We start from the raw sequence: 22,639 nt of genomic DNA, 5'->3' as shown, positions 1-22,639 counted from the left end.
CTGCTGAGATGTCAAAGGGATTGTGCATGGAAAGCAGCAGGGAAAAGGAGGCTTTTTTCATTCTTCAACAGGCTTAAAGGCAGAGGCTTGCACTTAAAATGATCATCATCCTAGAGGATGAGGAGGAAAGAAACAGGAACTAAAGGCCTAACTGAATATATATAAACTCCTATGAAAGGTACCAAGACTGCAGTTTCATGAAGAATATACCTCAAGAAAGGGTGTTGATTTAGTCTATATCTTTGAGTTTTGGTTGTCTAATAGTTGAGTAATCCCCATACATACCCTATGTGAAACCATTCCTTCTAAAATTTCCTAGTCTAAACTGTTGGGATCTCATGACAGGGGTTTTTTAATTGGAGTTGGGACTTAGGCTCTAGCTATCTATGCACAAAGCCTTCCCTAAAAAGGATTTTACATACAGTATATGTATATAGCAATATAATTAAAGTTGACATTAGTTGATAAGTGGTGTATTTTTTTCACATCTATATGCAAATGATCAGACTGTCTGGTAATTATTAGATTTATTTGTTATTTACTTTGTGCAGTAAGTTGCAGAAAGCCAGTTTCACTGCTTACCTAGCCCTGTTATCTAAGATTTACCCTGCTGAACTTTGTTCCAGAAGACTGGCCCATATAGAGCATCCTTGAAGTCAGGAAGGTTATTTATGTGACTAGACCTGAGCTTGTGCATGTTTGCAGGGCTGAGGCCTTTGTTTTTTCCAAATACAATATTTAGAACTTTGATTATTTCAGTAGTCTTAATGAATAACTACAACATATTTATTTTCACTACTGCCACGGAAAGACGGCCTTGTGATTAAAGGACTGGCAAGCAGAAGACTGAACCGCTGTTCCCAATGCCACAGATTTCCTGTGTTACCTTAGCATTGCTCATCTTAATCCAACTTTATAGGACCGGCATGTAAAATTCTTTAGCTGCTCATCTTTTAAGCCCTTTTCAGGTGGACTTCCATGCTATTTCAGACAGGTGCAATAACCTGCCTGCACAAAACATCTTTCAGCGCCTTACTACTTAACTATGTATGCGCACAGTTAAAACCCCTCCACTCCACTATGTCCGACTGCCTCAGTTTACCCTGCTGTAAGACAGAGATGCGATAAAGGAATCATTTAGTGATATTTAAAAAGCAGATTGAGACTCTAGGTTTGAAAGTGCTGTAGGTGTCAAGCTGTGCCGCCTAATATTTTTCTATAAAGGCCCCATTTTCCTTTTACAGCTTTGTCCAGGCAGTGACTTTGGATTGCAGAGCTGGATACGAAATAGCAACACGAATCACCACAAGCTAGGCAAGCAAGCTTCAGTGGTCTGGATTGGGGGTGTAGAGCAACTGATCCTCAGGTGGGGGAACAGTTTAGCCTGTGGTGTCACAGAGAGGCTCTTTCTGGCATGCAACACACCAGTCATGGATTAATAAGATGTTGTGCTGGGGGACACCGGGCGTGTAGTCATGGAGGTTCAGCAGCTTTGGGGCTTGCCTCGAGCCTGGCTCCTGGGCGCAAGGCCTTCGATTTCACTGCAGGTGCTCTGGGGAGCAGGAGGTTTTCAACCCCTGAGCTCTTCCCCGCTTGACAAGGGAGGGTGCGTGCTCCACCAACACACGGTGAGGCCGGGGGATATGCGCGGGGCCGCACAAGCCCGCCGGCGGGGAGCCGCCCGCACACTCGGGGCGCCGCGCGCGACAGGCTGGCAGGCCCGTCCCCGGGGCTGCGGGCGGGGCGGGGCGGGGCTCGGGCGAGCGGCCTCCCCGGGCGCGCTGGGCTGCAGGCGCGGCGGTGGCGTGTCCCGGCCGGTCACGTGGTGCCGAGGGCGGAGCCGCGGCGGCTGCGGGCTCGTCCTGGGCGCTGGGTAGGCAGCGAACCGACCCCGGCCCGGCGCGGCCCGGCCCGGCCCGGCGCAACGGGGCCCAACCCGGGCCTCGGCTCCCGGCAGCCGAGCGGAGCGGGCCCGCGGCGGCGCCCCCAGGTGAGGGCAGGGCAGGGAGGGGCCGGGCCGGGCCGGGCCGGGCCGGGCCGGGCCCCTCTATGCAGCCCGCCGGGCCGGGCCGGGTCGGGCCGGCTGTGACAGGGAAGCGGAAGCGGGGCCGCGGGTGTGAGGGAGCGGCCTGGCGGTGCGGGCCTGGCCCACGGGGCGGGGCGGGTCTGGGCGCCCCCAGCCGCGGCACAAAGCAGGGCCCCGGCGCGGGCGGAGCCGCGTTGTCCGCAGGCCCCGCGCTGTCACGGTCCGGCCGAGCCGCCGGCTCCTGTTGTTTGGAGCCGGCCTGGTCGCAGCGAGCCCGCCCCCCGCGCGGCTCCTCCCCTGGCCGGCTCGGCTCGGCCTGGCCGCGGCCCCGTCCAGCGCTGCTCCGCACTGCGGCCGCCAGGGCTCGGGCTGGACCGGCTCCACCCGCCCCGGACCCCTGCCCTTGAGCTGCGCTGACCCCGCCGCTCGGCCCGCGCGCCAGGCCCCCGCCTGCCCCGGCTCACTCTGTTCTGCACTGCGCGCCAGGCCCGAGCCCGCGGAGGGGAAGCAGCGGCCTGATCCGGAAGGGCCTAACGAAGGCCGAGGTTTTACTTTGGGGGTGGGGATGAGTTGTGGGGGACGGGTTGGTTTCCTCCCAAACCCGCGGGGCCACCAGTGCAGTATCAGCATGGAGACGCGCTTGTCTGGTGCAGGGCTTTTTATCCTGCCTGGGCCCCTGTTGAGTTTGTTTCCCCTGTTTCTCAACTTTGAACAAGTGCAGGCAAAACTGGCCCCTTCATTCAGTCCGTGACTTGTATTTGAATCCTCCACAGCCCCTCTGGAAAGGAGCCAGGTAATAAACCCGTTTTAGCCTCCTGGTGGAAGTTCCCATTTAGTTGACAGTAGAGCGGTCTGGGATTGTCGTGCTTGAGCTGAGTTGGTATTGGACTTCTCCACTGGCTCTCCAGAGGCAGGCTTTGAGAGCGAGTTAAGATATGTATAAGGACTTGGTGGGAATCAAGCAGAGATGACATTTAATTTTAGTCTTCTGCTTTGTTTCTATTTAAATCCCCCCCCAACATGCACCACTTTAATTAGGTTGCAAATACTTGTTATCTGTCTCATGCCCACTCACTTGCGCACACGTGCAGTATGAGAGAGTGAGAGTGCATGCAAGCTTTGAGCCCCAAATTCACTTCGTCAGATGCTGTTATATTTACAGTTATAGCAAGTGTAGTCTTTCCTATACCTACAAGGTTCAAATAAAATATTTTTGCCTTTACCTTCCAGTTGCACTGATATGTATATACAACCTAATTGAAGTGGTGCATTTTTGGCGGATTTAAATAGAGACAAAGCAGAGGAGTAACATCAAATGTCATCTTTGTTTAATTTGATTCTGTGCATGCACCCACTGAATTTAGAGGCTCCATGCATGTGTACATCAAGACCTTTAGAAAATTAGACGGTAGATATCTCCAGTCAGGCACCCAAAGTTAGTGGTCACTTTTGAACATTGGTGTGTGCGTGTGCATGTGTGTGTTGCTGCCATCGCATCCTGAGTTGATAGAGCTGGGAAGGGAATGGGGGTCTCTTTGTCTTCTAATTTACCACCCTATTCACTGGATCACAATCCTTCATTTAAAACTTAGCTTGGACTACCTTCGCTTTATCATGTGTCACGTATCTGCCTGCCGAGAGGAGTTTTCCATTTATTGACTCCTCTGTGAAATCCTATGAAATATGAACTTTTGAACTTTCATTTCTATCCAGGAGAACTTTTACAATCTTTTCTCCAATGCCTGATGAAGGGTGTTTGTGCCCAAAAGCTTGCAACTTAAAGAATTTTTTTTTTGCAAAATCTTCTTGGTCTAATAAAAGATATTATCTCTACTACAAACCCTGATTACTTTTGGCTTCATCATGACATTTTGTGTGGTGATACTGGGCTCCTAATTCTCGTTATAAAGGCCCCTCACCCTAACTGGCTCCTGTTTGTAGACCTGCTGTTTTTCTGAAATATGTTTATCATTTATCCAGGTGATACGGTTACGAAATCCCTCCCTGCCTTGGGTTTCAATTCTTCTTTTTAATATAGAAGTCCACAAACTGGAGTTCCTGTGGTCAACACTATCCATAAAAGCCTGTCTCTAGATCTTAAATGGAAGAGTTGCTTGTTAAGGATCTTGCTGTTAAGTCAGTTTCGTGTTAAGAGCAATGAAATATTTTAGCCTATTTTGGGTCTAGTAACTCCCTTGAAACTTTGGAAATCCAGGCTTTGTAACTTTGTATACTGTTTAAACTTTTAATAGCTTAAACACTAGAGAGTATGGACCTGCAGAGCTACATTTCAGTGAACATCCTTAAAACTACTTTGTATGAGGTCTGTAAGATAATCATGACCACAGCCCCATGTAACTCAGCTATGGGTGTTTAAATATTTTAAATCCAGTAAATGTTATCAGTTCATTTCTAGACTTTTTAAAGTCTATATCAGTGGTTATTTTAACATCTAATATATTTCAGTTAGTGGGTTGAATCCAGCTAGGTTGCATAGGTATTTGCTTTACAGTGTCTGTAGTGGCAGATAACTTTATTCTTGAGGATGTCAAAGGCTTAAAGCATCTGTATAGCACTGTCACTTGATTGTAGGAGGATATTTTACAAGCTGTTAATTTATGTCTGAGATGCTGTGGACAAGATGCTGTCATCTTTCATACTTCCATGATTTAAAGGCAAATTTATGATTGTGGAGACAACGCTCTTTGTGAATAGGTATCAGTGTTCATAAATAGAACTTTGGACAACACAATGCTGAAATGTTTCTTGTCCCATTATATTGTGGGCAAACATGGGGTTGTTTAATAACAGCTGGTTGGGGAGGGGAAAGGAAGTTGGAGATACACTTATAAAATACTAGGCTATTGTAAGCATGAGGCTGTGGTACAGAAGATAGCTATGGAGGTGCAGTGTTAAGGACCAGGGTCAGTACCCTGGTGAAAAGCTCAGATTTCCATTTCCAACTGTTATCCTTGTCCGCTTCAGCTATTTAGATGCGTCTTTTTTGTCTTTGGTTCATCAGAAGTTGCTGTCTTCCCTTTTGGATGGTGACCTCGTCATTGTTGTCCACTTCTCTTCATCTTGTTCATCTTCAGAGTAGATCACTGTAACATTGGCCCCATGAGAGCTGCATCTGTAGGCCTCTTGGAATTTTCAGCCATATATTGGAATGCTTTTTGCTGACTGTATGTTATTCTACTGTTTCTTAGTTTATACTAGCTCATAGTTTATATCCAGGTGTAATTCAAGGTGGTGTGCTTGGCTTGTAAAACTTCAGTTGTTTTGGGTCCTGGTGACCTTTAAAAATATCTTTCTCTTATGATGTAGCTGGGATTGAAAGGTTAGTCAATGTTCTGGTGTAAACAGGATGGCTGGTGACAAGTTTATCATTGGGATCAATAGCTCTCTAATTCCCTTTAAAACATTTGTCTACCAGAGCTCAAATGTTATGCATCTTATTCTGCAATGCAGATGGTATTATTAAAATTTTGTTTTATTAACAGGCCTGCTCCCTCTCATCTACATTTGATTTAACAAAAGAAAATAGTGGAATATGCAGCATAACTGGAAGGTTAACAGATCTGATCTCTGGTGGCCCAGGTGGGGAAAAGTGAGTTTCATAATTGTGGGTTGTTCGTGGAAATACTGTCTTAGTTAACTGCTACTGTGACAATACAGTGCAGGGAGGAAGTCAGTTTCTCTGTTAAAGCTTTACTTTTGAAACATTAAAAGTTAAAAACTAACTCCTGTTGTGTTAGAGGTAACAGGTGCCTCTAGTGACAGACACTCAGTTCCATAATTGGGCTGCATTCAATTCAATTTCTGAGTGATCTCAGAATGTAGTGTTATGTTAGGAGCTGTGAGAGAGAGAAGGGGTAGTGGGTGAGCTTGGGGAGATTGAGAGCTGGATAAAGCCAGTGAGTGAAGCCTTATCTAGGTGCAGTACAATTTAAGTTAATTGCCTCCACTATCTGGTAATATTTAGACTAAAAGTACCTACTCTGATTCAGTTTGTTTTGGTGACTGTGTGAAGGGAAGGATACAGCTGTTTTTCTTCTGATTATTGATTTATGTAAATTCTTTAAGCCCTTAATATATCCTTTGACATATAAATTGTTCTAAATAAAAATAATTGCTAGCCTCAGAATAGGGGTCTCCCTTTTGTGTCAACCGATGATAGGTGTGTGATAAAATTAGGTTTTACATTCTGCATATAGACATATATATACTACTGGTTGCTATAGGGGAAGAGAAATTCTCCTTCCTTTGAGCTTTGTGAGGATTGTGAGTTTTGTACCGTCTAGGGGACACTTATCCAGTCTCTCGGTTGTAACCTGGGAAGGTGCCTGCTTCTCTTTCTCTTGATCTTACCCTATGAATAACCTGTGTCTGTTCCTTAGACAGCAGAGTGAAACTAACATGCTTTTTCTTAATTTTCCTACTGGTCACGGGGTTTTTAATGGCAGCTATGACAGCATGCAGGGTCTTGCTAATTTCTTGAAGAAAGCTGGGAGCAGTAGACCTGCTGGAGTTGTTTGTAGGATCAGAAAGACATCAGTTTATGAGCTCATGTTGAAAATCTTTTTAACTGTGTTGTTTATAAATGCATAGATTTAAAGAAGAAAGCTGAAGTTTTGTAGAATTGTCACTACCTTTTTACTTGTCAGGAAAAGTTCTATTTGTCACTGGCAATACATTTTTTCAGAGCATTGCATAGAAAGTATGACATTATTGAAACTGTATATATGACCACCTGTTTTCATAGCTTCAAGCTGAATTCTATTTTAGAATTGCTAGACTTTATTTCACAAACCAGTTTGAGGAAATTTTACAGTAAGGACAGCATAATAATTTAGATTTGGACTTCTTCAGCCAAACACTTTTTTTTTAACTTGGTGGAAAACAAAAATCAGTGCAACTTTTTTTTTTAAAACTATAATTACCAGAATACCAGGCCCTGTTGTATACCCAGATTTTATGTACTTGAACAAGATTCTTAAAGGGGAGTAGCCATTCGAATTTTGAATGTGGTTGGTTTAATTATGGCTAAATTCACCTTTCAGTATAAAACTTGTTACAGCATTTGATCACGAAAAGATTCTCTCTTTATAATTAATATGAGTTTTCCTTTCAGTGTTTGAAAAATCAAACTGAAACACATTTCCTTGTTAAGATCCATGTAATTTTAACCAGCAGCTTATTTAACTTGGTATTACACAAGTGCATTCAAGTACTTGTTAATCTTAAAAGGTTGCAGTACTATAAAATTCACTTCAGGTTGGTTTTCTTCTGGAACAGAATATTTTATTCATGTTATTTCTAAGTCAAAATATGTTTTCCTCTTGTGCAAGATGAATAATAATAAAGGTAAACCTGATTCACCAAGTTTAATTTCCAAGAATGAATTTGTTGTATAGGATGAGTGAGGGATTCTTCCCTGGTCCCCTTTTTTAACCTAACCACTGAAAATATTAATTTCTTATACAAGTCACTTATTGCAGCTATGTTGTAAGTTTATGACCATCTGCATTCTTGAGTCATTTTTGAACTGATCAGTTGACTTTAAGTACAATGAAAATTAAAATGCCTCAGATCAAGAGGATGCATTAAGTGACGCACAGAATCAGTCTCTTCATAACATTTCAACAATTCTTATCAAACTTTAACAAATTAATGTACTATAAAACAGTAAAGCAAATCAAGTGCCTAGGCTTGTCTACATCCTAGCAAGCTACCGATCATATTTTGAAGAAATATGGAAGATAATTTTCAAAGTGCCTTTTGCTTTGTGATTATGGACAGAGTTGCTGGCAGAAAAATATAAACAATGAAAAGAAAATATTGCGTCTGTTTAGATTTTGTAGCAACAAATACAAATAAGACATGAATATGATCATTTTAACTGTAATTGTGTTGATTAATTTCCTGATGAATTTAGCTTTTCTTACTTTTTTTAAAGTTATGTACAGCTGTGGTGACTTAAACTGTTCAGTATACAGACCTAAGGGGTACATAGAACTCTTCCTTTGGGGAATATTCATGCCAGTTAATCTCAGCCTCTAGTTCTTGTACCAAGTCACTGGACAGTGATAAGTTGCATCTAAAATTGAATACAACATGGTTGATGCATGTTAAAATACACAATTGAGAGTTGACATTTGATCATAATTCTGTGTAGCATCTTTTAAAACCATTTGGTTTTCTCACAACTACTATAATTGTCCCTTCACTGTTTAGAGAGAGATTTACATACAATCTGTGTGTACAACCTTCTACTTAAGGTGTTAGAACTTCCTGGCTTTGCATCCTCTGAGGTCAGAGATCAGGTTTTATAAGAAGTAACTGGCCTGTCTGGTTGTTCCAAGATCCAGTTCAGGTAGTGTCTAATATAATACATTTTTTTCATTTTACAGAAATGAAAAATCTTCTAATAATACAATGCCTAATATAGACTGTTGCAGAAAGCATTGTTAATTTGACTGTATATTCTTGTATGAAATTGTGGACTCTTACAGTTTGTTCATTTTCAGCTGATTTTAATTTGCTTGTCAGCTTGATTATCCAGTCATATGATTAGAAAGGTTTGTCTGTACTCTAATGTAACTGGAGACCCTGTAGTTATAGCATAAGCTTTTGCCACTCAAGTCTCATATAACATTTTGCATTGCTTTGCCTTCTATGCTAAGATAGTATCTACTTCTGACATGTTATCTGACTAAATATGAAGGGATGAAAAAATAGTTTAGATATTTATTGGGGGAGGACTCCAGTAGTGTATTTCAGTGAGAATCCCATTGCTGTGAAGGAAGAAAGTGCTGATCTCTTTGGTTGCTGGTTCCTCTTGAGAATTCTTTACAGACACCACAATGAAAAGTTGAGCCTTCATGTCTTTGAACATTTTCTGTTCCTTCTCTTTCCCTCCATTTTTGGGGTCATTCTCCATAGTGAGTTAACTTATGAGCAGCATTAGAGGCAAACCTAGAATTTTTCTTAAGCATGTCATCATAATATTAACATAATTCTTGAGTTTCTCTGGGCATGTCTACACATGCAATAATGTGCCTTTTTTAATGCACATTAAATTTAATACCTCCAGTGTCAGGTATTAAATTAATATGTGTTAGTCTGTACTAATGTGTAGTAGCTCATTTGAGAATGTTTGTGTTTTTTTTAGTGATGCTTAATGTACAGTAGACTATTTTACTGCACATTAGTGTAATGTCACGGTTTTTTATGTGATGCTTTAATGCACAGTAAAATACTCTACTGTGCATTAAAGAGCAGCTGTAGATGCACCCACTGAGGTCTGTAGCAATTGGAATACCAGCTGTGAAACTGCCCTGAACACTAAAATACTGAAAAGCTGGCAATAGGTTGAATTTGGAAGAATCTTCTGATGTTGGGATGGGAGGGGTTGTTTGTTTCTTTTTGTAACCAAGATGGATAGAAACTTTGTTTTGAGTGAAACTTCAATTTTTCAAATGTTTGGCATTCTGTTTCTGTGATTTAGAACTGTTTATACTTTAGCAATAAATGCTTGCGTTGTATTTAAAATACTAGTGGAAAACTTTTTCTAGTAATCAGCTTCAGCAAAAAAAACCCAAAACATTTTGATTGAAAATACTGAATAGATTTATATTTTTATATACTTGTTTAATGAACCACATTTATTTTTCTTTCAGGGTTAAACTTTGGGGCTGCTTTAGGATATAGCTTAAAGATGCTTGCCCATCTGGAATTAATGGAGAGATGTTTAAATGACTTAAATTAAGGACATTTTGCAGGTTATCTTGGTAAGTACAAGAGAGCACATGGGGTATTTGGGGATCTCCTGCTTCTCTCTTCTTTATTTATAAACTCTCTTCTTCTACAAAGTCTTTGATTTTTGGTGACTTTAAGTCAGAATACTGACCACTAAAGCTTTTCGCTCAGTCTGCTACAGTGTATACCTGTACATTAGAGGTGTTAAATATTCAGCCAAGAGGGGTCATTGCTATAGTTTCTGGAGGTCTGTAGTGGCAATATTAATCCCTGTGGCTGCCAGAGCTGGTATTTCAGCATGGCCCTAGAACACCGGGAGTTAACACTGCTTGTCTGCCCATGCCCGTTGATGCTGAAGTAAGGGTTTTTGGTTTTCCTGGAAATTAAGATCAGAGGGAAAGATCAGGGCACTGAAACAGTGGGTCTGGTAGCCATGGGGTTTAACATTATTGTTGCCACTGTTCATGTGTTGTAGGCTGGCTTGAAATCCTGTGGTCTGAATTCAGTTTGCAGTGTCATTTGAGTTTGACACCCCTGGTGTATATTCACCTGTCAGTCAGAGGGGCAAATTGCATTACTTCAGTGACATTCTCAGTCTCTAGTGCCCTGGGGACAGAAGGCTGGCACTCAGCATGTGATAGTTTGTATAGAGAAATGGAACTAACAATACTTACAATTCTTTCTGAAAATAAAATCTCAAATATTTTAGTATTTATTTTCAGGGATTCTTATGTTACAAGACTGCTTCATTGTCTTTTCTTCTGTTTCATGGAGTATTAATGTCCAGTAGTCTGCAATTTTTGGAGGGTTTTTCAAGTTCTTATAGATTTTGTGCCAAACTAATGTCGTAATATGATGAGATTGTTTGGATTCTTTTACATAGATTTAATCATTTACTTTAATTTAAATTTTAACTGGCAATAAGATAATTGTGCTGGAACATAATAAAAAAGGAGGCGGATAAGATGCTGTTCATAATACATTTAACTGAATCATTGAATCAATGAAGTTAGTGTCAAACTTTTAATGTGCTCAGTAAAACTTTGTAATTGGAACATTTGAAAAATAGTGTGTATTAGAAGTGCACCAACTATAGCAGTGCTGTATCGGATTGGCACCCCTAAAAGGAAAATAAACATTATTGACTCTTGGATTTTTTGGCTGCTGTAGCCGATAATGTCACCGATAAATATAATATGCCTTCTGGCATGCATATGGCCAGGAATGCAGCCAGGTAGCGTGGAGAGCAGTACCCTGCAGGTAAGTCTATGGAAGAGAAGGGGCATTGGTGGGGGGGAGGGCAGATCAAGCCCCCAAGGTGAGGGTAGGAGTGGGGCTGGGGGTGCTGCCCAGCCAGGGGAGGAATGTGGGACAGAGCCATGAGTGGCTCGTCCAGGAGGCATGGGGAGTGGGGAGGGGTACCTCTCCAAACAGTTCCAGTCCTTAGTGTCTTTTTTCAGCTCCCCAGATCCATTAGTAAAGGATGAGAATTCTTGTAAGGAAACTCTGTCCATCTCTACTTTGGGAGATCACTCTCAGGTAGTAGCAGGATCCCAGGCCCCTTTTGTCTGTAATGCCCTCTGCTCTCAGCACGTGCTCATCCCCCATTTTGCTTGGTGCTGGCCAGAGTGTGCTCTGCTTGAAATCATGTGCTTTGAAAATATTTACTGAGCTGGCTGGAAGTTCGTATAAAGAATGTAATTGCAGAAGATATCACAGAACTATAGAAAAGATGAGTCAATATTAGTTTGAGCTCAGTTGTATTTTGGAGTTGCAGTGAGAGAAGAAAAGCCTTTTCCAAATTTACTTTATTATAAAAACTGATCTTACCTCAACTTCTTAAAATGGGCAATGATTGATGAGAATGTTAAGTTTCAACATAAATGTAAATCAGGGATGCTTAACCCCCAGCCTGCAGGACATATCTGTCCCATGGAGCCATGTTATCTGGCCTGTGGGACTCCCCACAGGTCTGGATATTTGGGGGAGCTATGACAATTATCACTGTAACTGCTCCCCCACTGCCAAATTTCCAAGTGTCATGCAGCCACAGAGGGATCAGGTTCCAGCCCCAATGCAGCTGCATGAAGGTGGGAAGTTGTATGCTGGGATCAGGCCCACGGGGCAAAAAAGGTTGGGCACCACTGCTGTAAATCATTATTAGGTAACATAATTGGGGTCTGGAATCAATTGTTCCATGAGAAATGCTGCATGGGAAACTCTATAGTAGTAAAACTACAACAGAAACAAGCCTCATTATTCTTTAAGCAAAGTATGCTACTGAAAAGCAGATAAATCTGAGTAGTGCTGGTTGCAATTTCTGGACTATGTTTGGGTTATAATTAAGGAGATATTGTGAAATTGCATGAAATTATATTCACCTTGTTTCTAGTGATTTTGCTTACCAGTGTCCCACTGAAATATCTTTAATTTTGGCTAATCTAGTTGAAGGAATTATTAAACAGTATAAAATTTAGCACAGATATATGTGCACCTGTTGGGAAAGGATTGTTGAATGTAGGTACATAATTGGCCAGTTAGTCATTTATAGAAAGTAATTTTATAAACAAATACATATAAAGATTTTGGCAGAAGGCAGGGCAGGATGGTACCTTAGAGACTAACTTGGTTAGAAAGGCATAAGGTTTCATAAGCAACAGCATACTTCATTATACACTATGAAATTTAGCATGAATCAGTTGGTCTCCAAGGTGCCACTTTGCCCTGTCTTCTGCCTGATTTAAGACCAACATATCTTTCTCTACTCCATAAACATTTTGTTTTTAATAGGAGCACCATCATGATTTGATTTAGGAAACAGTGGTGCTCTTTCTATAGAGGAAGACTTTTTACAGACTCTTTGTATTCCCAGTTCCCTCATATTATAGCCAAGATAGGTTGTCCCTGACCCTAAATATGTATGAATCAAACCCAAAGTGTGTGTCATCTGAGAGAACAGATGCATGTATTAGGCATCCCTGATAGGTATACTGGTTGAGTGTGAAAGGTCAAAGGACCATGTTTAGAAAGGAACTTCTGCTGATGAGCCTAAATGTTGTGCTTTAGCCCAACAGTAAAATGTATAAAAATGTAAGGAACGTTTTAAAACTTAGCACAATCAAAAGCTTTCCTTGTCAGGTGCAACAATGGCTATGATCCTTTGGGATTTAGCAGACTATATTGTATTATGATTTGTAGAACATCTTTGTCCATACTGATTATAATTTTAACAGATCTTGTTAGATCTGGTACATTAAAATTCAGATGTAATTCAATCTGAGCTGCAGTATCTTTGTGAAGATCTTATACTCTATGGGCCCTTTTAAATCATGATTTTGTTTTATCCATAGTCAAAGGAAAGATTGCTATTTTAGATCTAATGGGAAAGAGATTAAAAGGGAAGTTTATGATTAAAAAGCTGTCGCAAGTGGAATGACTTTGGTGTGCGGTAAACTTCTGACTGAAATCCATCAGGCATGTAGTCCACCTGTATTTTTTTTGATTATGTCTGAGATTGTTTCCCATTCGTCAGTTTCCTGAAAGAGATTTACAAAGAAGGAGAAATGGAGCCTTTCTACCTTTTTATGTATTTTCTTTTTCCTCAATACAACAAAGGCTTGAAAGACTTCTCCCCACCCCTCAAAAAAGCTTTATTTTTCCTTCTCTTCTGTGAGTGCAGAGAACTGTAAAGGGGCTTTCTCTGTCCTTTCTGGCAGGTATACAGAACTGTAAATAGAGATCTTTTTTTCCCCAAAAAAAGTTTATTTAGACTTTTCAAACCCCCCCAAAAATCTTAAATAGTACCTGAAAATCCCTTCCCATCTTAATTGTTCATTTTCTTACTTCCTTAATACTTGTCTTGAAGTAGCGCTACTCTCTGTATTTTGGATACCTATACATGTGCTCTGACACATTCTAATTGGAATGCTCCATCTTCCCTTGCCATCATGTGTATTCAGCCTCCTGCATTTCAGAATGGGGGTGGGGGTGCTTTAACGAAAACTCATTGAATGAGCTATAGTTAAAGCATCTCTGAGGCCATTTTTAAATACAGGATACTGAATACACAGAATGCTGTGGCATTTTAATGAGTGGTTGTCCTGGAGCTGTTCTGATGAACTCCGCCTCCTGCCCCTCCCCCCCGAGCACGTGTATAAACGCCCTCTATTATCTGTAGTCTTTCAGGAAGAAGAACATAGACAAGATGTGCATTTTTGTGTGCAGGCAATGTGACAATGCATAAAATTATGTAGAAAGAACATCAAGGTTTCAAAGGTGCAAGGATTCAAAATGTACATACATACAGTTTTATCAGCCGTGATATATATATATATGTTAAATGCAGAAGTCCAAGGTCTTGTAACTTTTTTAAATTTTATTTTTGAAAGAAGCTTTTTAGGTTGACCTTACTTGCTTTAAAAAAACGGAAGGGGCCGTTTTTTTTAGTTTTTTGTTTTTTTTTTAAATCCCCTTGCAAATCACCTTTAAGCTCTAACCTATCACACCTATCACTTCTTTTATCAAGGCTTATTTTTGGATCTCTGCCAAAAATTACCTACATCCTGCTCTGAAGCCTGCCATCTTGAGCTATAAAGGTTTTCATGGATGTTTCTGAGTACTCTTGAACTTAAATAACTTGTTCTTTATAGTCTTGGTTCTTGGGAAATTGGTTTGTTTTTGGCAGTAATTGCAAGGAATGAGTTTTCTTAACTTGCCCTGAAAGGTATAGAGAAGGTAAGTACTATTTCAGCCACATGCTGAAAATTTGTGGCTAGCAAATTGACAAGCCAACCTAGGACCAGTGCACTATATGTTTATGTAGTAGGGCTGTGCAAAGCTTTGGTTGCTGATTTGATTCGGAGAAGATTCACCCTGATTTGGTGGCCAAATCTCCAAATCCAAATTGAACTGGGAGACCCATTAAAAGGTCCAAATTGAATCCAAATAAAAAAGTTTCAGAGGGATTTGGATCGGCTGGGGAGAGGCAGGCAGAGCCAGGCAGCTACAAGTTCCCCTGTGGCTCCTCTGGCTGTGCCTGCCTCTCCTTGGGTGGGGGGGAGCCGCAGAAGGAGGCCCCATGGCTGCCCTGTCCTGCCCAGCCCCATCCCTTGATGGGGTACCTGCAGCCATCCGTACCTGTTCCTGCCTCTCCCCGGCCTATCCGAATCTTCGAATCAGCACTTAATCTCCAATTACTGATTCAGCTGAATCGAATGGCAACAGTGATTTGAATCCTCTGAATCGGCCAGATCTGAATTTAATACTTCCCTATTCGCACATGCCTACTATACAGGTCTCTAGGCTTTGGCAACAGCTAGCATTAGGCAAAAAATGGGCACCCCTGGCAAGTATCCACTTTCTTATCACCTATCATTGTACAACATAGACAAATCATGTATATGCAAACATAACAACTAATAGCGTAGATTATGTTTATGGCCTAGTTGTACCCTAATCAAATTTATGGCTAATACCTGGAATAGGAATTTAAGTAATATTACATTAATAGTGAATAGAATAAGTCGGCCATCCAAAATACAGTTGTAGAAAGTGTAGGGGTTAAGCCTCAGGCTCGTATACATTGTAGGTCACTATGTATTTAGAGATCTTTGGAAACAGAATACACATTTTGCAAAGAATAGTAGTTCAGGTCTCACTCATCCAGAGATCAGAACAGTTGGCGTAGCTATTTTGGGTTTCCTTTCACATATTGGATAAAGGAGTGCATATTCTGTTCCCTGAAGTTGCATTTGGCTTGGTTTTAAAAACTTGGCATTTCTTTCTGTCTCCATGTAAAAATCCTTCAAAACCAGCTTAGGTAGAGGTACATTAATACATCAGTCCAATATTGGATCAATACCGATATAAGGAAAACTGGCTGTATTGGATATTGGCCCGATGGGTGAGGGAGGGGCAGGGGCAGGTGCTGCCCATGCATTGTGGGGAGCAGGGCGGGAGCGGGGAGGTGGCTCCTGCTGCTGCTTGCACCCCAGGAGGGCATGGGGGGGCGTGTGCCCCCCAGATCTGCATAGGGTGGGCTGCAGCTGGGGCTGCGTAGGGCTTTTCTTGGAGGGGGCTGGTCTTGGAGCGGTTCCCAGCAGGCTGAGAGGATTCTGCATCCACTCCTGCCTGCTGGTGCCTCCTCTGAGCCCAGCCCCTGCTGAGAAGATCCCTGCACAGTCCTCCCTCCCCCCATGCCCCATCCCTCCCATCTCCCCTTCCACCACACTGAACTTGCCAGCTGGAGACAGCTGTATCGGAAATCAGATTGGTATTGGCCGATATGCCTTCTTAAATATTGGCTATAGGTATCAGCCCCAAAAATCTCTGTTGGTGACTTCTTTTAATAAGAAGTTCTTAAATTTTACAGGATCCTGGCTGTGCTTAACACAAGGATTTCATCTACAGAACAGAGTAATGAGCTCACTAACCCAGTACTGTGTTCTGGTATGGCAGTGAGTGTAAACTGATTTTTTAAATTATTATTTATTCATTTTTAAACTGACTACATTTACAGGTCAACTGGAGTACTTCTGATTAATCAAGCGTGGAAGAAATCTGTGAGCCAGTCCCTTTGGTTAACTCTAGCGGACCAACAGCCTGGATATTATGATGACTACAGTTTTTGAGATCAACTTGTTTGTCTTGCAGCCTCTGGGATGCCTGGTGGGTTACTTATTACGTATTAGCAGTCCCTGTTTGCCTTCTGTGATGTTCGTAGACAACATGGCCTTCTTAAATTCTGCCAGCATTCTTTGAGGCTTTAGTAGTTAGGGCTTAAAAGTTCTGTTATTAAATACTTCAGCTGTTTTTATTTAATCTTCTCCATGTTACCCAAACTGCTGAAATATGCAGTGACGAGGTCTTGATACTTGCACCAAAATCTCCTGCAGTATGTGGACAAGGCTATTCTTTGTCAGAGTGGCCAGTTCCCTCATTAATGCTTTTGGAAAATCTCACCAGCAGTCATAAGCATATAAGGGGTTTTAGCCATCAGTGTCAGTAGAAAATTGTAAAGAACTATTGGTGTCAGGTGTTTAATAACTATAACATTAGGAAAAGCTTGATGGGAATATAGAGGCCATTTTATCTACCTACCATAGCTGTTCCAGCTTGTTCATGTGATCTCTCGAATGCTTTACATTTTTGTGGTTTAAGAGAAGAGAAAAAAAGAAAAGAAAACAGAATTATGCTGCTTTTTTTTTAAGTGTTGCTATTGTATCCTATCTGCTTGTGCTCTTTATGGTGGGTGGTGTTCATGATGGAAGCCTGAGGGTGGAGCAGCACAATTCCACCTGTAGTAGAAAGCTAGGAATGTTTCTCTGAGCTGCTTCATTGCTGCTGCTCTGCTCCCTCTCTTCCACTTCTTTTTTCTGAATGGAAGGTTAATGTGATGCTACAGTATTTTAGACTCTTTAATATTAAATTTTATACTGTAGCACTATAACACTTTACTGACTTCTGTTTCTGTAGAAATTAGCATTTAGTACTTGTGGTGTTCTCATGAATTACATGCCCAGTTATACTTATTTTACAATAAATATTTTTTTTTCAAAGCTTCCTTTTAAATTCTGACTGGCTTACACGGCTGGAAAATAGCCATGGTTTCAGATGATCTACCTAACTTAAAAGATATCCACACTTCCTGGTGCTCCTCAACTATGGAAGACTCTGAGGTGGATTTTGACTCTGGACTGGAGGAAGATGACCTGAAACCGGACAGTACAGAAGATTCCACAATCTTTGTAGCTTTTAAAGGAAATATAGATGACAAGGACTTTAAAAAGAAACTAGGTATCATATTGGAGAATGTGCCTGGCCTTTTACACATGGGTAATCTATTTTCTTCTCATTTTTTTTTTCCAACTGCTGTTTCCTTGAAATAGCCATGTATGTAGATAATTAGTCATATTGTTCTAAATTAAGTTATTCTAGATCAGTGATACTCAGACCAATGCTCCTTGACTCAGACAAGTCACCTAGAGATGCATATGCTATTGTAGGGCTCTGGTTAACACTCACTGCTCATGTGGCTGCTGGGCCAGTTAAGACTGGTCGATTGACACCAATTTAGATTGTTACAAAATGTAGCAGGGTTATTTTTTCACAAAATTCTGCATCCAGGATGAGGTGTTTTCCCCTGTTTAAAAAGGGGGGAGGGAAAGCCCCTCATCTTCAATTTGAGTATGAGGTGGTGAGGGGGATCACCAGCTGAGGACCACTGATGTATTCAATAAAAAAGTACACGTTGGAATATGCAGTGTTCTGGTAAATTGAAGAACATTGATTAAAACCTAAAGAAGTGAACATCTTCACTTGAACCAGGCTTCTCAAACTAATGTGGATGACATGCCAGTTGGCTTAAATCAGTGGTTCTGAACCAGAGTGACTTGGTACTAGATCTTTTTAAAGGTGCCATGGGGTACCACACAATTTTATTTCTTAAGTGTGCAAACATTTATGCAGGGTTCACAGGATTAAACCCAGAGATTTCATATAGGAATCCACTGTGTTCCTTGCAAAGGAAGAATTGCTCTGTCTTTTTCGTAGTAAAAAATGAGTGAAAGGTAAGAGCTGGCATTTTCTGAGCGATACCTTTAGTCTAAAAAGGTTAAGAACCCCTGGCTGAAGCTGATACAGCTTGAAAGCTCTGTTTTGTTCTATGTAGAGTGTAAACTGAAGAGATGTATTGGAAGTAGTAGTATAATTTTAGAAAGGCAAGAAGGGAAACTGGAGGACTAGCAACTAGAGATATTAAAACCAGTAATACATCTCTTGTAGAGGTTTAAAAATGAGTTTCAAGCAGGCTGTTAATAGGATAGAAAAATAAAGAACTATTGATTACTGAAAAGGAAATGGCCAAAGAATTAGTTCTTTGTGTCAGAATGTGACAAAGAGGATTAAAGAAGACACCCTCAGAAGCAATGTCTGTGAGTAGTAAAGAGGATAAACTGGAAATACTGAGATTACTAAAGTGGCAGGAAATAAGGTACTGGGTAAGAATGGTTATTGCTTTCACAGGAGAGAGGTCTTAAAGAGCAAATAATTAACAAGTGACTTAAGTCTTTAAATAATATGGAAATAGCAAATATATAGGCCAGATTTTAGAGGCCATCTTTTCCAAAGAGTTAAAAATTATAGACCTGAAAATCTATATTAGGAACAACTTTTGAGATGGTTTTAATGTACTGTGGAGTAACACATTATGGATAACTCTAACTTAACTAAAGGTATTCAATAAAACTTTCCTGGCTTTCACCTTTTTTCTGTTTAAATAACTTCTGGTAAGGATAAAGATTGTTGGAGTATTTACAGTATTGTTTAAATATTTGGAAAACCTGCCAAAAATATAAGATATAATGTCTTATGTACATGCTTTCTGTATTTGGATGGGATTTAATTATCAACGGAAAATGAACATGCTAGATGAAGTTGAGGATATTGTCTTTTCATGCATCCTATTGAAAGAGAAATCTCAGAGAACTCTCAGTTGGCATTGTTTGTTTTTTTTTAATATTGGTATAAAATTTTTTAAAGCATGTATAGAAATGAGAATTATTACAAAAATAAAAGATCAGCATGCACTCTTAAATTTAGCTTCTCTGTGAAGGGAGTCTAGTATATGACTGTTAGGTAAACCTATCTGCTATGAATAATCCCACCCTTACAAACTAGTTTACTTGCAAAGAAATGGTTCAATTTTTAAATAGTTTCACTCAGGTACTCTGGCTGTGCTGTAAACCTATCTTGTGAGGTTTTTTGATATAGTTTGTTTTTAAGGGAAATAACAGGTATGGTTTGGCATGTAGAAATTAATATGCAACTGTGTTTAGACAACTTTGCTTATCTCCAGCTAATGAAATAACTGTAGATAATTTTAATGGATGGAAACCTGAGATACATATTTGGCTATGTTCTGTTCTGTTAGTTCATTGTTTCTATTTGAAGAATTATTTCATATTATATTTTTCTTTTCTTTTAATTAAGAATCCAGCAAGTTAAAGTTGCAGAAGGTAGAACCCTGGAACAGTGTACGTGTTACTTTTAACATACCCCGAGAAGCTGCGGAGCGGCTGCGAATTTTGGCTCAGAACAACAACCAGCAGCTTCGTGACTTGGGAATTCTCTCAGTTCAAATTGAAGGTATTTTCACACTTGGTTTCTAAGATGTACTAAAATTGTGAATGTTCTGGAACTAAGGCCCCCTTGACACATTGCAGGTATTGTGCGGTTAACTGGTTAATTGCACAAGCATCTGAAGACTAGTTACACGTGCAAAGTAGCTATCACAAAATAAAAAGCTCCATCCAGCTATAAAGATAGACTTAAAAAATGTGTACTAACTTTATAACTGGTTGATACTGAGCTTTAATTTGCACATGAAGCAGGGTCTTCCCTTTGTCTGGGTGCTCCATCAGCTAATGGGGCTTCCAGCTATAGGGGTGTACTGTGTTCAGCATAACACCCTAGGGCTCTAGAGATTGCAGCAGCTGTGATCTCCAGGGTCTGGGGGTTTCTTTCAAACCCCCGACCAATAGGGACTGAAGCTGCCACAATCCTTAGGGCTCAGGGTTATGGAAAATCCCTGGGGCCAGGTTCCACTGCCTGCCCCCAAGGGTTGGGGCTGAGGTTTGTGGTAATCCACTGGCCCTGGGGGTTTTCCCGCAACCCCAGAGTGGGGAGATTGCCCCTGTGGCGATCCTCCAACCCCGGGGATACGTGGGGTTCCCAGCCACAGGAGATTGCTTCTCATTGGTGCAGGGGTAGCCTGGGATTGTGCTTCCCCTGCACTGGCAATAAGGTGCAATGGGAACTAATGTGCAATGCCACAATCACACCTCCTGCCATGCACATGTGTGGCAGAGGGTGCCATTGTGTCAATTGTTCATTTGATCCCATTGCACCGTTACCTGCACACGTAGAGAGGGCCCTAAGCATAGATGGCAAACTTAATGTGCTTGGGAATAGGCTTCAGAACCATCTTCAACTTGACTAATTTGGAGCAATGCCTGTTAGCTTTTGTTTTTTTGTTTTGTATTTTATTAAAATGCTCAGTTATGGAAACTTTAATGATAATAATAAACTGATTGAAATTTGAAGTCTTTTGAGTATCTTAAAATTCTAGGAGGTTTTATTCAGTACTACAATCAAAATGTTACTTAGCTAAAAATGATGCATATTGATTTTTCTGCTGCTTGCTGAACCTTGAAATGAGAATTCTTAAAATGAGTATTTCAGTAGATATTTACAAGTAAAATTGCACTCCTGGGTACTGCTTCAAGCAGCTCAGGACATGGTATTCAGGGTCTGAACTCTAAGCATATAAATCTTGGGTCATGCAGCTGTTTCTTTTCTTAAAAGATCATAGTCTGTATTGTATACATCAGGGGCAGGAAAAATATGACCCGTGGGCAGGATACAGCCTGCCAGGCCAGTCTATCGGGCCTGTGGGGCCCCTAAAAAATTTAGAAAATTTAATATTTATCTGTTCCTGGCTGCCTGTCAAAGATGACAGGAGCCATTGGCAATAGGACCTCGGGGAAGCTGACAGCACAAAACCAAGGCCTGCCCTTCCCTGCACTGCCCCCAGCCTCCTTCCACCCGTCACCACAGCTGGAAGCCCCATGCCTAGCAGAGGCTTTTGGCCGGGGCTCCTGGGGCTGTTCCTGCCTTCCTGTGCCCCAGAGGGAAATTCAGTTAAGAATGTGGGGGAGAGGGGAAGCCAGGGGAGGACCATGGGATTGCCCCAGTCCTCGGAGCTGGGCCAGGCTGGCTCCTGCTGAATTCCGCAGTCTGGTGATGCAGCTAGGAGCCACGTGGTGCTGGAGCAGCCAGTAGGAAAGTGGGGAAATGGCAGCTACAGGTGCAGGGGGGGTGGGTGTGCCAGAACACAGGCCCATGCTGGTGTGCCAGGGCCGGCACTGGCGGGCCTGGAGTAGGGCAGCAGGAGCGTGGGGTCTGGCACCAGTTGTGCTGGAGGGGGACGGGTCCCATGCTCCTGCTGCCCTGCTGCCCTGCTCTGTGCCCTGCTGGTGCTGGCCCCGGGATAATGGCCCAGGCGCCATGCTTCCACCCAGCTATCGCTGTGCTCCCCCTCATCTGCTCACTGTCCCTTTCCCCTGCCTGTAGCTGCCATTTTCCTGCTTTCCTGCTGGCTGCTGGCTGCTCCAGGTACTGGGGCCAGGAGCAGGAGTGGGCGGGGTGTGTGTGTGTTTGTAGGACGAGGCCCACATACATACCAACCATATACATGTACCCACACACCCCCTTGCACTGCCATACATGCAGACCCCCACACCCCTCATGCACCCCAGCCACCCTCCCCCCACCCACACACCACATGCTCCCTCACCCCACACCTCTATACCTATCCACCCCCAAAGACACACCTACAGCTCTGCACAAACCTATACCCACCCCCCACAATGTATAAGAGTAAGACTTCATTTTAAGCTATTGTGCAGTCACTTCTATGTACACTACACAAACACAAGTAAACCAGGACACTTTAAAAAAAAAATCAAATTAATGAATGTTTTAGATGTTCGCTTTTTAGAATATAATTTGGTATTTTTCTGGTTCCTAGATGGCAAAATCCCTTGCTGAAAGGAGTACCTCTAGGGGTAAAGGGAGGGCTTTCTGGTGGCAAAGGGCAGGGGTTAGGGGGCGGGACTACCCGTGCGGCCCTTGACAGCTTGCCAGAACTAAGTAAGTGGTCCTCTGTCCAAAGGAATTGCCTGCCCCTGGTATACATGGTAATGAAAAGGCCAGAGCAGTGAATTACATAACTGCTCTTTGTTTAGAAGCCCACACAACAGGTCAGAGCTTAGTGTCAAGGCTGGTAGTGTGTCT

The 22,639-nt window shown here is 41.9% G+C and overlaps 1 protein-coding gene across 8 annotated transcripts in view; it reads left to right on the top strand.

Annotated features, from left to right (window-relative positions):
- The first annotated feature begins 1,783 nt into the window (after window positions 1–1,783).
- Window positions 1,784–22,639, top strand: part of NCOA6 (nuclear receptor coactivator 6) — a 92,044-nt gene continuing 71,188 nt past the window's right edge. Inside the window, exons 1-6 of one of the 8 annotated variants that reach the window (XM_090064700.1) lie at window positions 1,785–1,990; window positions 5,530–5,626; window positions 9,709–9,819; window positions 16,305–16,453; window positions 17,345–17,620; window positions 19,775–19,930. In XM_090064700.1, coding sequence (XP_089920826.1) covers window positions 17,389–17,620; window positions 19,775–19,930 — 388 coding nt within the window. In that variant the 5' untranslated portion in view covers window positions 1,785–1,990; window positions 5,530–5,626; window positions 9,709–9,819; window positions 16,305–16,453; window positions 17,345–17,388. Of the gene's footprint in view, window positions 1,991–2,187; window positions 2,820–5,529; window positions 5,637–9,708; window positions 9,820–16,304; window positions 16,454–17,344; window positions 17,621–19,774; window positions 19,931–22,639 lie in introns of those variants that run through there. The other 7 variants (XM_090064698.1, XM_090064701.1, XM_090064699.1 and 4 more) reach the window with 7 other exon arrangements.

The sequence above is a fragment of the Crocodylus siamensis genome, chromosome 10 (assembly GCF_052110815.1).
Source record: "Crocodylus siamensis isolate JL-2025a chromosome 10, ASM5211081v1, whole genome shotgun sequence".
Lineage (NCBI taxonomy): Eukaryota > Metazoa > Chordata > Crocodylia > Crocodylidae > Crocodylus > Crocodylus siamensis.
Note: the sequence above shows the minus strand (reverse complement) of the source record. Positions and strands in the feature narration are given on the sequence as shown.